The following is a 15,122-nucleotide window of genomic DNA, read 5'->3' as shown; positions in this document are numbered from 1 at the left end:
CGATTCGGCAAATGTAAAAGAAGGGTGGGGGAAGGGTAGATGTGCTGCACCGAACAGAATGATGAGTGGCCGAGAGCGCCGACTCGAGCCACTGGTGTCTCATTCAAGAACTTGCCACTATGGCGAGAGTTCGATCAAGTACGCGGACGAAGCAATCAGCAGTTGCCAGCACGATGGACGTGCGTGCCATCGACTTCAAGCATCTCTGGCGGCAGCTACGTGCAGTGGGATGGACGTCGAAGAGACCTTCCGGTGGACTTGCGAAGGAGTGGACGTACACGTCGCCGGACGGGAAGTCGCTCACTGGTGCGAAGCTCGTATATGGTTATGTGCTTCATTTGTCTAATTTATATCACTTGTCTAGGGGAGGATGCTGTGGTGGCTTATGCAATCGAGACTGGGCTTATTGCTGAAGAGAGTGGCGACAGTGAGAGGGAGGTGGGCAGTGATGAGGTCGTGCCGGTGGACGTTACAGTGACGGCGTCACAGATAGACACATCCATCGCGCTGTCGGCCAACACCTTATCGGCGATGTTTGGCACGGACAGTGACCCCCAGTCGGAAGCGGAGGATACGTTGGAGCAGTCAGATCGAGAGATGGTCATGGCTCGAAACCGCTGCACGTCAATTCTTCGAGACTTCCATGTCGTGAACAACGAAGCCCCACGGATTCGAGACAAATTGTGGAAGTTACGGCCTGTTGTCGACACGTTGCAAACTCGGTTTCGATCTGGCTGGTCACTCGGTAGTAAGTTCTCGTTTGACGAAGGCGTACTACCAGCCACGTCCAAGCGCAACACCACGCGGATGTTTATGCCCGACAAGCCCCATCGATACGGAACCAAGTTGTTTATGGCTTGCGATTCTGTGAGTGCATACTGCCACCGGTAAGTTTGTTTCGTTTAAAAATTATGTCGTAACTTACGGCTTGAATTGTAATACGATATTTTATTACGTCGTAACTTACTACTATAGATTCGAGGTGTACGTCGGAAAGCGTGAGACCGAGGATGGTGATCAGCAAGCAGTCGACGACAAGACGGGGGCTGCTGCAGTTATTCGAAACATGAAAGCCGTTCTGGGAGATCGATCACAAGGGTTTCGATTGGTAGTGATCGATCGATTTTACTCGTCTATCCCACTGGCTATTCAGCTTCTATCGATGGGTATCTACGTGGTGGGAACGATCATGATCAACAGACTGGGGTTCGACAAGCAAGTTATTGAGAAACGTAAAACACGTCCTCGAGCGATTGAGCGTGGTACTTTTGCGTTCTCTCGCTCCACTGCTATACCGACCATGATAGCTTGCCACTGGTGGGACCGAAAGCCGGTCCACTACCTGGCCACGGGTCCGGTCATGGCAGAGGACTCTATTCGTCGTAACGTCAAGATGGTCGGGCCGTCTTGCGTCAAATGCCCAAAGTTAGTTACTGATTACCAACGCTGGATGGGCGGAGTTGATGTACATGATCAACTTCGCCTGCAGTCCTATTCAATCCAAACGGCTTTCCGTTTCAGGAAGTATTACAAGTCACTGTTCATGGGTTTCATGGACATGGCACTCGTCAATGCGTATCTCACACACAAGGAAACATGCCGGATCAAGAGGCTGGTACCAAAAGATCGTGGAGAATGGTATCTTCTACTTCATAAGCAATTGATGCAGCTCAAGCACGACGACTTCATTGAAGCTACTGCTCCTACACCTTCTCCTATGGCTCGCTCTCGCAAGCGCCGCCGACTAGACGGTCACAAACACATCCAGTTCGACGACTGGGTCACCGTTTCAGGCACCCAAAAGCGCCGGCAACGCTCTTGCAAAGTATGCGCTCTTCTACGAGGCGATCGAAAAAAATCCTTTCAAACGACCTATTATTGTGAGGATTGCTCACACGCAGACGCAAAGTGCTTCCTCTGCCCCAAGTCGCGCCATAGCTACGGAGGCGTGCGCAAAACATGCTATCAGATTTGGCACGAAGACTTTGACAGTGGGGCTTCCATCCCAGCATCGCTCGGCAAGCGAGTCGTCTTGCGACGATCAGCCAAGGCTGGTACTCGAAAACCAACTCGGCGTGAGCTGCTCTGTCAACAAGACGGCGAGGCCGACAATGAAGAGGATCAGCCAGCTCAGCAATCGGCAATCGTTTGAATGCGTTTGGACAGCACTTAGTTTATGTAAATGTAGCTCTTTCTCTGTTGTACGAGGATCTCTACGGATGTGTAAATAGGCATCTGCTTCGACAAAAACAATACTTGAACGTCGTAAGTTATTGCTTTTCGTGATACGACGTGCTCATAATGTCGTAACTCATACGACGTAGCTCAGAATATCCTCTGACAGTTTATAGCGGGAATCCAGTGTGGAAAAGACACATCCATACAAATAAATATACTAAAATAAAGTCGTAGCTTACGACGTAAAATAGGCGGTTCCAACACGGATCTTCTGGTAACTGAGGGGTTAAGTAAAGTTTGGTCCGAAAGTATAGATTTACTTAAATAGGAAAGCAAAGCCGAATTCCAGTAAAAACGAGAACTATTTATTTGTTTGTTTGACGTACATTTTCCATCGTATTGACGTAAATCAGGTTCTAACTCCGATATTTAAAATCCTTTTTCGGGCCGCAATTTTAAATAATTCGTTTTCGGGGCCGTTTTTATCGGAGCCATTTTTTGGTGTTTGGTTACTGAACTCACCGTTTTTTGTAAAAGCCTAATTGTTTGGGGAAGGTGCAGATGCTCTTGCCTCCCAGTCTTGTGCTGTGAGCAGGATTCCAAATGAGCGGTGTCGCCCGGCTGATACGAGCTAGCAGTGGATGTGGGGCTGCTTGAGCTTGGCTCAACAAAAAATCCGGTCATTGGAGCTGTACATGGACGCTTAAATAAGGTAAGGACTCGAAATCGGGTAGAGTACATCAAGAACAACTGTTTTGATTTATTGTATCCATTACGAATGTTCCAAGCGCGACCACAACGCAAGCCTACGTGAAAGTCGTAGACTGAAAGCTCGCGAAAAACGTCGCGCTCGGTCATGAGCCGAAGTTAGCGAGTTCAATAAGAAGCATTTTGCATTAACGTCCCTAGGGTACGGATACACTGTTTACCGGAATTAACGTATTTCTTGCAGCATCGTTAAAACGCTTTTGAAGTATAATCGTAAGAACTAAAAATCGTAAATATTTATAGCCCTGCACTAATTTTCCCGCCAGAAGTACTGGTGGCGGGCAGCACCACTGGCGAGCTGGATTGCTTAAATGTTCATTTTCTAAATGGGCGGGACATTACTCAACAAGAATCGCAAGAGGTACAAAGCGGTGCAAGCGGCAAAAACTCAAGAAATCAGCCAGACCCTCGCCGACGAGTACGACGTTACGTTGTGGCGCTGGATTCAAGACGCCAAGCGTGTCGAAGTGGCTGCAAAGAAGAAGCCCAACAAAACCTTTGCCACCGAAGACAAGCGGGGCCCAAAGCCTCGGCTCTTGGCAATGGAAAGAAGGTACAGCTTTGAGGAATTAACTATTACGCTTTATCGCTAACATAGTTCTTTTTCTTACTTATGTACCACATATTGCTTAATTGGGTAATTGAAATGCGCTCAAACAAATCTCGCTGTAAAATAAAAAATGAGCTTTATTGCTGGTGGAATTGATGAAACATTAAAAAACTCTTTTTTCTACGTTTATTTTTACAGGTGTGACGACCAAATGTCTTCTTAGCATGGCAGCCCGATTTGAACCCGAGTTTTTCTCTGGTCGCTCTGAGATGGCGGTAATCATGCCGCATCACTTACCGGGGCATTAAAAAACGGATTGAAATGGAGGTAACTTGTGTTAGCATTGTAAGAGCTCTCAAATTTTGTTTATCATTCTACTGATTAATTATTTATAAATGTTTCTAGAAAATTGCTGAAGAGTTTTTTAAAACTGTTCAATACAGTTTATAAGAGTCTAGTGTGGTGTCCCACATTGTTGGCTCGGCTAAGTTCGCCTCTGTCTTCAACATGGATCAAACGGCAGTCTACATCGACATGAACCCCAACACGATGATCGACTTCGTGGGTGCCAAACACGTCGACGTCGTCCACGGTAAAAAAAGTTTTCCTTTTACCTTCCCTAATATTTTATTATGTTTAGGGATGACGGAAAATGCTTTTAGAGCTTCTGTTTTTCTTTGTGCGTCCATCACCAGGGACAAGCTCCCACCGAATATTATCTTCGCTGGAGTTGTCGGTGCTACTGTCGAGGAGGAAGTGCAGCGAAATCCGTTGCATCGCTACCAAGCTATTCTGACCGTTATGAAAAAAAGCTTATTGTGACGAACCACGCATGCTCTATTGGATTGAGGAGGTGAGTTACAGTTTCATTTTTACTGTTGCTGAAGTTCTAATTTGAATGTTCTTCTTTTATAAATCTAGATCCTGAAGCCCACCGTATCTGGTGCTCGATTTCTACTTTTAGACAGCCTATAAACACACAAGATGGACTCTGTAAGACTGAAGATAGAATGTGAATGCAGTACTGAGGTCGAGTTTATCCCGCCTGGAATTACGGGCGTGGCGCAACCTATGGACGCTTCTGTCATGCGAGTGTTTAAGAAGCGATGCCGTGAGCTCTACGTACCCATCACATCGACAACGGCTTCTCTCCAGACCCAGCCGCCCGCCGCGATCTCATCACCCGCATCGTTGTCCAAGCTTGGGATGAAGTTCCTGCTAAGACCATTCAGAGGGGTTTTATTCGTGCAGGAATTGTTCCGTTTGGACCACGGGGGAGTAATGGTCGTTTTGGAGTAGCTAAACCAGCTCAATAAACTTTTTTTTTGCGGTTTGAATGTCTTTTATTTCACTTAATACTACTGTAAACGTTTTTGCAACTACATATATGGAAGTTGGTTGGAAGAAGGGGTGAAAATATGATGAAATCGTCGTCTTCTGAGTCGTTGCATGAAATATAGTTGTTAGAAATACGTAAATTCCGGTACCGGTACTTGGACAACAAGGTTTAATTCGGCTTTTACAAGACACGGCGAGTTTAGTAATCATACGCCAAAACACGGCTCGAATGAAAATTTATTTTTGCCCTGAAAAAGGGATTTGATCGAATGCTGAGGAGAGTACCCTCACTCCTGCTCGGCTGAACTTGCGTAAAGAGCCCGCTTGCGGAGCTCTGCTTCGCTTGTTACAATAATTCAGAGGTTTGAAGTGTGCATGTTGACTTGCATGACATCTACACAGTGGTCTAGAACACCTGGTTCTGCAAAGAGGGTTAACTTCAGCTACCATATCAGTCGTCTACTTTTGGAGTTCTTCTGAACTGCTTCGCGAAGCTATTCATGCGAATGGGATAGCAGGTTGGTCTGCAAGGACTCTTCGAACGAGTGCCGAAACCGCGCGTACGCAGTCGGCAACACGCTGACATCGCGCTTGAGGAAGCTGTCTTGGATCCAGAACTGCACAACATTCAGAAAACTCGGGCACACAATCATCACGAGCACCAATTCTGCGAACGGATATCCTCGCAGCGAGTGGAAGAGCAATTCGCCTAAGAAACCGAGGGGCGTTGCAGCTGCGATCATGACGGACACGACGATGGCCTTGGAGATGACGATGATCACCAGCCACGCGATCAGCTGCATCGCCCACACACGGTACGACGGCGGATTTCCATATTCACCGCTCTCCTGGATATTGACCCAGTTCATAGAGAAGGCAAGCTCTTGCTGTAGCCGCAGGAACGCGAGGCTCACGATCATGCCAAGTGTACAGTCGCTGAGAAAATTGAGGAAGTACCAAGCGCACTCATCCGTCACAGGCGGCATCTGAATCGACACGAAGAGATTCATGAAGTGGCCCGTGGAAGCGCCGATCATCTGCTTGCCGACATCCAGCATCCAAATCTGTAGTGGCCGCCGAGGACGCTCGACGTGGCGCTTGTACCAGAGTGTGGCGATAGCAATGAGGCCTAGCAGCGCCTGGATGGCGTACGAGGCTGCATTCGAGAACAGCACGCAATGCTCCACCTCGTCGTGTGCGAGCTCCGGCAACGACATTACTATGTGCGGCTTGCTTGTCGCTGATTACGCTTGTGTTGCTGTGCTCCCATGGTCTTACGATCTTTTTGTTGCCTCGAAGGGTCGTTTGCTGCTGAGCGGCCTTTGGGTGCGGCTTTACAAGATCGGCACGCACTTGCATTATTAATACTGCTGTGCCGCGAGTGGACTCGAGTATTGTTTACTTCCGGTACTATTATTATTATTCCCTGGCTCAGGTAGATTTGCGGCCTTTTTCGATAGTTCTATGCTGAATCTGGTTCAGAATCTGGAGCGAACGCCGCGACGCGCCTGCACCTGCTCCTGCGGATGGCGGCGTCTTCCTCTTCTTCTTGATAAGCATGGGGTGTGCGGTCGGCGTCAGTGCTTGCTGGGCGGCTGTTCGCTGAACGCCTACGGAGCGAGTCTTGAGCCAATTCACAGGTTTGTTCGGACCAGGAACGCTCGCTTCAGTGAAACTCTTCGAAGCGAACAACCGCGACTTCGGCCCGGAAGGACGGTTGGACGGGGTATCACGCTTGTGCGCTCTCGAGGCACTGGACACCGGCGTCTTGTGACGAGATCCTTCGGCCACGGGGGACATGAAGGTCGCGTCCGTGTTGCCCGTTGGTTTAAGTGGAAAGAGTCCATTCTCGGTGGTCTCGAAGTAATCCAGCTCGTCTAGATGCTCGTAGATCTCACGGAATGTAGGACGCACGCCCCATGCCGTACAGCGCATGAAGAGATTGTAGTACGGACCTAGCCGAGCCTTCGCAGCATCGGGCACTTGAGTCACAGTCACGTCCTGCAACAGCTTGTGCAAGCTGCGCGTCTCCACGTACTCTTTCGGTACAATCTCTCCGACAAGTAGGCGGTACAGGATCTCTCGTCCGAAGGCACCGACGTCGCAGTTCTTGTGGAAACTGAACGAGCTGTCCAGGATCTTTGGCTCATCTGCCGGGAGCTTGATGCGACCGAAGTCAGAAAGTTTGATGTCAGGCTCCCAGCTTTGCTCGTAGCCCTCTGGTGGCGTACGCATCAGAATGTTCCGACAAGCCAGGTCGCCGTGAGCGACGTTAATATCTTCGTGAAGCGTGATCATAGGCAAGCAGATCTGCTTCAACATTGCCTTCGTGTCGCCAAAAGACAGAGTGTAGCGCCGGTGTTTCGATCCACCCGAGTTCACCCCATATCGTCTTAAATAGTCGCTTAGCTTGCAATCCATCACCTCCAGTGCAATGCACGTGTGTTCAATAGCATCGCACAGGCCAAGACATTGCAGGAACCCCTTCATATGACGCACGCGGCGTAAGTAATGCAACTCGAGGGCGGCGCGATGCTTCGCTTCGTGCTCGGGAAATCCTTCGTGTGGCTTCGCACGCTTGAGAGCCACCTTTTGGCCGTTGATCACAGCCGCAGTCACTTTGCCGTCCGTACCTTCGCCGTACACGCCTCCAGTGTACTCGACATCCGTGTCGCAATTAAACAGACCAACGTCTCCAATCACTGAAGTACTCGTAAACGCACTTGATGTGGCGTCCGTCTGAGGTGCATTAGGAACGCTATCTGCTTCAGGTCGCGATACAGTGCTGTTGCAACTTTCTTGAGACAACGGAGCGAGCCTGTCGACGTGGCTGTGAGCAACACTCGCCGATTCCTGAGAGAGACGCAACTCATTCTGCGATTGAATGACTGATCCGTTATCGTCTGCACTGTGATCAGCGCCGTCTTTATCTTCCACAATGGAATCGTCCTCGACCACAACACTGCATGCAGAGATAGCCTCAGTATCCACATCCACGACTTCTGCCGACACTTCCTGGTCTCCTTGGGTCGGATCGTACACTAATTCCTCCGTCTGGCTCAGTGGAAGGGAGCACGACGCGGCGGTATATGGGCTTTGAAGAATCGGCTTTCGAGGAGGCGGACTGGTGAAGGCCACAGCAGTGTTAGTAAACGGCATTGCTCGTCGAGCTTGAGGACTCGTGAACGTCATGGGCCGACGCGCTTGCGGACTCGTAAAGTTAATCGGCCGTCGCGACTGCGTTGCGACTGCAGGAGAAGACATCCGGGACGGAGCTGGCGTCTTCACAGGTGTAGGCGCTTCAAGTCGTTGCTGCAATTTCTCGTTCGTCTTCAGATTCTTCTCCAGTTTCTTCAATGCCAGCGCTCTATTCTCCGGACGCGGCGCACGCTCTGGAGAGAACGAGATCATTCGTTTCCTGGTCGACGCCGAAGAGCTGCTTTGCGCGATGCCCCTTGCCACATTCTTCTTAGGTTTGCTAGCAATAATCACTGGCGGAGCGCTCTTCTCCGGTGTCGGGTCAATACCTGATGCGTTGTGCTTTGTCTGTAGAGCTGTCTCCCACGGCGAGTGCACAGATGTTCGATCGGGAGACATTGGTTCCGGCAACAAATGCTTCTCTTCAGCCTCGATAACAGTGGAGCCCACTGCGTCATCGTGTTCTTCTTCGTCTATAGTCTCCTCCTGCTCTGATTTCTCCTCAGGATCAGGTTGAACACTGCTCTCTTCTGGCTCAACTAAAAACTCCATCTGCTGTTTCTCCTCCTGAGCTTCTTGAACCACTGCCGACTCATTTTCACCCATATCGTCGTCATCGTCCTCATCCACAAACACCTCGATTGATATCTCAGCAGGCTCAGGTACAGCAGTGTTCTCGGCCGGCTCGACGGGAGAATCCATTTCTTCTGATGCCTGCTTCTCCTCCTGTGATTCTCGAGTAATCGTTGCCTCCACTTTAGGCACGTTGCCATCGTCATTCTCTTCTTCCACACTTCCCTGCCCCTGTTTGTCACTTGGAGACGTCTCCAGTTTCTCCATTTCCCCAATATCATGTTGCTGTTTATTCTCCGGCGTCTTCTCCGCTTCAATCGCCGCCTGAGCTGCCATCACCGCGTGCATATACTCGCGGTTTTTCCGGCGCAGGTATCGGTCGTTGGTCCACGCATTGTTGCTGGCCTGCGGTTTTGGATTTGCCGCAACCTCATTTTTCTGAAGGCGCCCACGCTTGTGGCGTTCGTGGATCTCCCCCACCAGCTGAGCCGCGGAGCGAGATCGGCGGCGGGAAATCTGCTTGGGTGGCATCGCAATGGTTGACAGCGGGAAAATAGCGCGCACCTATTTCACCTAATTTCGAGGGTATTTTGCAAAAGTCGTCTTCATATTTTCCAATTTTTGGCAAGCTTTTTTTGCCAACCATCATTGGCGCAAGTGGGCGAATATGGCGACCACTACCGGCACTGAGGTGGCGTTGTCCTTCAACACCGACATGTACAAGAAGCTTTTCCCGGCAGAATACATGCGCAAATGCTTGGCGAACAAGGTGCGACCAGACACGCGCACCATCGAAGCCACACGCGCCGTGCAGTTGCAGACAGACGTGATCCAAACTGCAGCCAGCTCAAGCCTCGTCAAGCTCGGCAAGACGTCGGTGCTAACGGCAATCAAGCTGGCAGTAGGCACGCCGGCGGTTGCTACACCCGACCAAGGAGAACTCGGTACAATACGAAAAGGATATGGTGGTGATGCTGTTGACTAACGACTGTTGCGTTTGCTACAGCCATCCAAGTCCACTTGTCACCGCTGTGCTCAAACCGGTTCACGGTCGGCCGGCCATCAGAGGAGGCGCAAAGCATCGGTAGCCAACTCACAAGAGTAATCGCTGGGTACGCCGCTCTGCAAGTGTTGACCCTGACCGACGTGTAGACTAACGGTATCATTTGCTTTTTATTTGGGTAGCTCGCGTGTGGTGGAGATGGAGAGCTTAAGCATTGTCAAGGGCCAGTCAGCATGGAAGCTTATGGTGGACGTGTACGGTGTGGATCATGATGGCAACGTGCTGGACGCCGCGCTTACGTCGATCATTGCGGCGCTGAAAACGTTGAAGCTGCCGGCTACATCCGTCAATGAAGTGGACAATGTGGTCTCGATCGTGCCAGGTGAATCGCTTGCTGTCGAAGTCTTCATGTATCCCACTCAGCTAACTCGTGCATACATGCTAAATATTTACAGACGGTGATGCCACACCACTGCGTGTGGAGCACGGTGCGTACGCGACTTCGTTCGCGATGGTGGACGATGTTGTGCTGATCGACCCGACCAGCGCCGAGGAGGGCCTGTCTAGCGCCGTTTTCAGTCTCTCGTACAGTACCGACGGCCAGCTCTGTGGTGTGCACAAGGCCGGTGGCTCGATCGTGGCGCCTAGTGTGATGCAGCAATGTATGACGATCGCCAAACGGAACACCAAGGAGCTGGCCAAGCTTGTGGACGCTTCAACTTAGTAAAACACTAACACCCTATCGAATAGCATTACGTACCGATAAACCAGCAGCATTTACCTATGCGACAACATTAGAGCGATGTCCAAGTAAAAACCAACTTGTTTTTTTGTCACCCTAGTATTTGCCAGCCAAAATAATGAAGTGAAAAGAAACAGTCTGGATGTCCAAGTACCAGTCAGCTGTGTTTAGGTTGAACCTCATAAACAGCATATCAATTGATGCCCTTTATGAGTTTGTTTCCTTTCACTTCACATGGTTTCCTTTCACTTCGCAATATGAGACCCGCAACAAGGAAAACAACTCCAGCCGTAGCAGCTTCTGCAGCTAGCGATGCAACGCCGCCTCGTCTTGCCTCGATCATCGACGAAGACGGTCAAGTACTCACCGTCGCTGGCTCACCCTCAAACTCTCCATTTGCTACTACTGCTCCAATTGCTTCAGTGTACTACGCAGATTCACGCACAAGAAGTAGCGAGCTGCTGGTATCTTCTGGACCACCGAAAAAGAAGGCGCGTTGTCATGAACTCGCGCTTGGACGCACCACCAACTTGGAGTCTGCTGTAGCCATTGCGTCAAGTGTTCAGACCGGGAAGACTGCAACGTTTGCAGCTAGTGAGGCTAAGACAAAGTCAGCAAAGGCAGCCAGCACATTGACAACAAAGCTACAGACGAAGAAGCGTCAAAAGGTCCAACGTGCGACGACTCGCACTGTTCTAGAGCCAGGAGAAGCTAAAAGCATGCGCTGGACGATTACATTGACCTCCTTAGCTCTTGAAACCCGCTTCAAGAACCCTATCGTTCTCAAGAAATTTGCCAAAAAGACCGTTGACACTAAGAAGATGCGCGCTATATGGGAGGATACAGTCAACATATTTCTTCAACGTGCATTGATCGAGCAGGCATGGGGAAAAGATTCAGCCCGTACCGTGACTGTCAACCAGTTCAAGAACAAACTGAACGCCATCCAAAAGGCGTACAAGGCAAAACGCACTCGCATGCTTGGAACCGGCAATGAAACTGAAGCTGCTGCTACAAGTGATGACGAAAATGGGCAACGACAATATCCTGAACTGCCGACCGATTTTCTGGCCGACGCAACGGAACTTTCGCCAGACGACGGCGACGACGGTGCTCCATCCTACAAGAAACTAGTTTGCGATCCTATGAACGTCAACGGCAAGTATCGCCGCGAGCTTGGCAATGAACTTTGCGCTCTGTGGCCACTGTTGCGCGATGTTTTTTCTTGTAGCCCTGGGCTAACTGGCGAGGCAATCACAGAGTCCGGTAAAAATACAAGTGGGCGAGCAGTGGCGAAGAAGACGGCGACGCACGCAGTAATCACGATAGCCAGTCTGATGAAGAGTGTTCTGACGCATTATGTGAAGCCCGAGCGAAAGCCAAAACCACCGCAAAAGCAAATCAACGACAGAAGCAACAAAAGCAACGAGGCAAACAAGAGCAGAAACGCCCTGTTGATGTCCTCAATGAAACGCTGCGTGATGGTTTTAGTGCTGTGGAGCGCATACTCACTGCTCGCCAAACTGGTCGAGCGAAAGATGGCGTGACCGTACTCGTGGATAAGCTAGTCGCCTCAATTGAGTCGTCGAACGTCCAGCAGCAAGCCACAACTGAAGCCATTCGCCAAAGTATTGACGAACTAAGCAAAACAACCGCGGATCAATTTAAGGAGTTGATGAAGCAGATCAAAAAGAACGCTCAAGACTGAAGCACGATGTTTGCAGCAATAAGTGGTCGACGAGCGATTGTTTTACTCATTGCTACTGTCATAGTGGTAGAAGAAGCTAGCGTACGAATCACGTTTGCTTGTCGCTAATTCAATCTCATCTTGCGTTCTATCCCAGTGATGGTTGTATGCATTCATCACCTCTCTCGCATGCTTACGTCATTGATCGTTTCGCACCGCTTCAAATTCCTCCTTGTCACCAATATCAATCAGCAAGTTATGCAACACAGCGGCCGCACAAATCATGCGAGCATTGGCTGAGTGGGAGCGACGATCAGTAACCCCATGTAAATCTTTAAAGCGAGCTTTGATCTTGCCAAGCACGCATTCAACTAATATACGAGTTGATGATAAATGATAGTTGTAGCTGGAAAACATCAAGCATCACAACAATTGTTAGAATTACACATTACTCGCCTTGTAAAACGCTTATCACCACCGTTGCTTTCGTGTCAAGCGCCTACCACGCCGTTCATCATAAGGAACCATCAAAAATGGCCAAATCTTAAACCCAGCATCAACCAGTCAGTTGATTCCCGGCGGACACAAATGACGGGCACGAGCACCAAGGATCTCGGATTGATTCCACATGGATTGATCGGAGTTATTGCCACTGAAAACCCTAATATATCGAAACTTGTTGCGATGATCAATGGCAGCTAGACAATTGTAGGAGGGTTTCCAATTTTGTCGTAGAAACCCTGTAGGTAGGGAATTTTTTAACAGTATTAATCATTGCAGCAAAAGAGAGGAGATCAGCCTACCAAATGCTCGTTGGGCCTTCGGGTACGTACGAGAGTACCGTCAAAAATGCACGCAACATCAGGAAAACCACCTCCCCTCTTGGCAAACCCCTCTACCATTGCATCCCATTCATCGGTAGCCGTGGGTGCAGAAATATATACGACGTCATCCAGCATATCTGGTGACTTTCAATGTTCTGGATATAGCGAAGAGCTGGTGTTCTTGACATGCCGAGCTGAGTAGCAGCGCCGCCGATCCCATCACCATCTTGCCCGCATCCGTTTCCGTAATAAGTCAGCAGTGCTGCAAGCCCGTACCCAAAGTTGTACTGCGTGTTTTTGCCAGGAAACCCATATTTGCGATAATAAAGTGGCTCCAATAGACGCTCAAGAGCGTCGAAAGATCGTGCAGAGCACCTAACAGCTCTGCGGTACGCTGTCAAAGATTGTTTTTCCCTCAGGCGGGGAAAGAAGTCGGTACGAATGACAATTTCTTCTCCGCGAGGCCGTCGAGCCGAATTACCATCCAATTGGCTTAATAAACCGTTGTCACGATGAAGAAGAGAAGGAGCACCAAGATCTCCTCGTCCGAAATTCCGTCCGCCAGCGTGGATGTTCTGTTTACGTTGCCAATACCCTCGTCCATTAGATCAATCTGCATCTCTTCATCTTCGCTTTCTACGGCACCAGCAGTGTAATGGGGTACGTAGCCCTAAGTGTACCCTGGTTACATGAAGTGTGACACTTCACACTTCAGGTGTATGACACGTCATACTCCGGGATATTTGGTACAAGGTACCAAGGTCGTTCAAAGCCAACCATTGGTCAAAAGACATTGCATTTCTATAGGTAACTTATAGTTTGTATTAAACCCAAACTTAACCTACCCATAAATATACTGTTTTACAATCTACCTTATTTAGGTCACTTCGCTCTCTTTAAATAAAGAGGGGACCTGTGAACTGCCGTTCACTGAGAGTTTGTAAACTCTCGGAAGATAACTTCCTCTAGCGCAAGGTGCTGTGTGACCCCGTCACACTTGGTAGCACTAGTAGTCAATCCACGCCACCGCGGGTAGACTACCTGAACCTCTCCGAAGTTCGTTGCCATGGATAGGAACGACTTTTCCCGTTTGAACGACTCTCAGTTCGAGTCGGTTCGGAAGATGGCAGGCATCTTCGGGATGGAGGCCCTGCAGAGTCTGGTTGTATCAACACCGGCTGAGCAGCTCGAGCGCGTCAATGCATTTGACGCGTACGAGCAAGGCCTCATCGCACATGTGCGGGAGAACCTGCAGGCTCCGGCGGCGGAAGCAAATCCGCCTCACCCAAAGCCAATACGGCTGAAGGTTAAGCCGTATGAGGGAAGGAAGGCGAAAACCTTCACTTCTGGGTCCGAGAAGTAGAGCTCGCGATGGACGCGGCTCTGATCTCGACCGAGCAACTGCGTGTTGCTTTTGCACTCTCCAACCTTAGCGGTCGTGCTAAGAGTTGGGTGTACACTCGGGAAGCAACATCCCCTGGATGTTTCACATCCTGGGCTCAGCTGTGCGAGCAGCTCCGAGCCGCGTTCCTCCCGGCGAACTACGAGTACCGCCAGCGTTCGCGCTTCCTCGCGTGTAAACAAGGAAGGCGCGAACTGCACGAGTATGTGCAAGAAATACGGGAGCTCACGGCGTCCCTAGTAAGAAACCCACTCAATGAACACATCAAGATGACTGTGTTCATGGACGGCCTTCGAGTGGGCCCCGCACGCACTCAGCTGTTCTGGGTGCAGGCAAGCACGCTTGAAGTGGCGATTCAAATGGCTCTTCAAGAAGAGTACAGCCATCGCCAGGCGCGTACGCCGGCCTCAGCGTGGCCTGGGAGTTCCTTGTCGGCTCCCGGCCGAACAAGCCCCAACGGACCAGTTCCCATGGATCTCGGGTCCGCCGAACAGCGTGACATCCGCTGCTTCGGTTGCGGGAAGATGGACCACTTAAAGCGCGACTGTCCTGCGGAAAGACTCCGCAGACGGTCCTTCCCCAAGCTCGTCCTCAAGGGTCGCTGGCAGAAGCCAGGATCCTGGGGACAGGGAAACGCTGGAAACCAGTAGGGGCGGGGCGCCCTACTGGGGAAGAACTAAGTCTTCGTGATGGGTGCGTGGGTGGCGCGTACCACGGGGACTTAGCCCCTGAGAGTCTTCGCACTCTCGAATCGGCGAAGAGCAGCGGCGGGTTGCTCGTAGTACACGGATGTGTACGGGGATACGATCATCCCTTTAGAATCTTGATCGATTCTGGGGCGTCGAAGAATTTCGCACGC

General features: G+C 50.3%; 3 protein-coding genes across 3 annotated transcripts; 1 reads left to right on the top strand and 2 right to left on the bottom strand.

Annotated features, from left to right (window-relative positions):
* Window positions 1–5,328: 5,328 nt before the first annotated feature.
* On the bottom strand, window positions 5,329–6,094 carry PITG_07831 (uncharacterized protein; the record flags this gene model as incomplete). The annotated part of the gene is made up of 1 exon (XM_002904006.1): window positions 5,329–6,094. One exon carries the CDS (start codon window positions 6,049–6,051, stop codon window positions 5,329–5,331), a length of 723 nt encoding a protein of 240 aa, XP_002904052.1.
* Window positions 6,095–6,265: 171 nt separating this feature from the next.
* Window positions 6,266–8,431, bottom strand: PITG_07830 (protein kinase; the record flags this gene model as incomplete). The annotated part of the gene is made up of 1 exon (XM_002904005.1): window positions 6,266–8,431. The coding sequence occupies one exon, from the start codon at window positions 8,429–8,431 to the stop codon at window positions 6,266–6,268; it is 2,166 nt and encodes a 721-aa protein (XP_002904051.1).
* Window positions 8,432–9,247: 816 nt separating this feature from the next.
* Window positions 9,248–10,394, top strand: PITG_07829 (exosome complex exonuclease RRP43, putative; the record flags this gene model as incomplete). Its single annotated transcript, XM_002904004.1, has 4 exons — window positions 9,248–9,549; window positions 9,612–9,717; window positions 9,791–9,990; window positions 10,064–10,394. 4 exons carry the CDS (start codon window positions 9,273–9,275, stop codon window positions 10,330–10,332), a joined length of 852 nt encoding a protein of 283 aa, XP_002904050.1.
* Between the last annotated feature and the right edge of the window lie 4,728 nt (window positions 10,395–15,122).

Source organism: Phytophthora infestans, genomic scaffold (genome assembly GCF_000142945.1).
Source record: "Phytophthora infestans T30-4 supercont1.12 genomic scaffold, whole genome shotgun sequence".
Lineage (NCBI taxonomy): Eukaryota > Oomycota > Peronosporomycetes > Peronosporales > Peronosporaceae > Phytophthora > Phytophthora infestans.
Note: the sequence above shows the minus strand (reverse complement) of the source record. Positions and strands in the feature narration are given on the sequence as shown.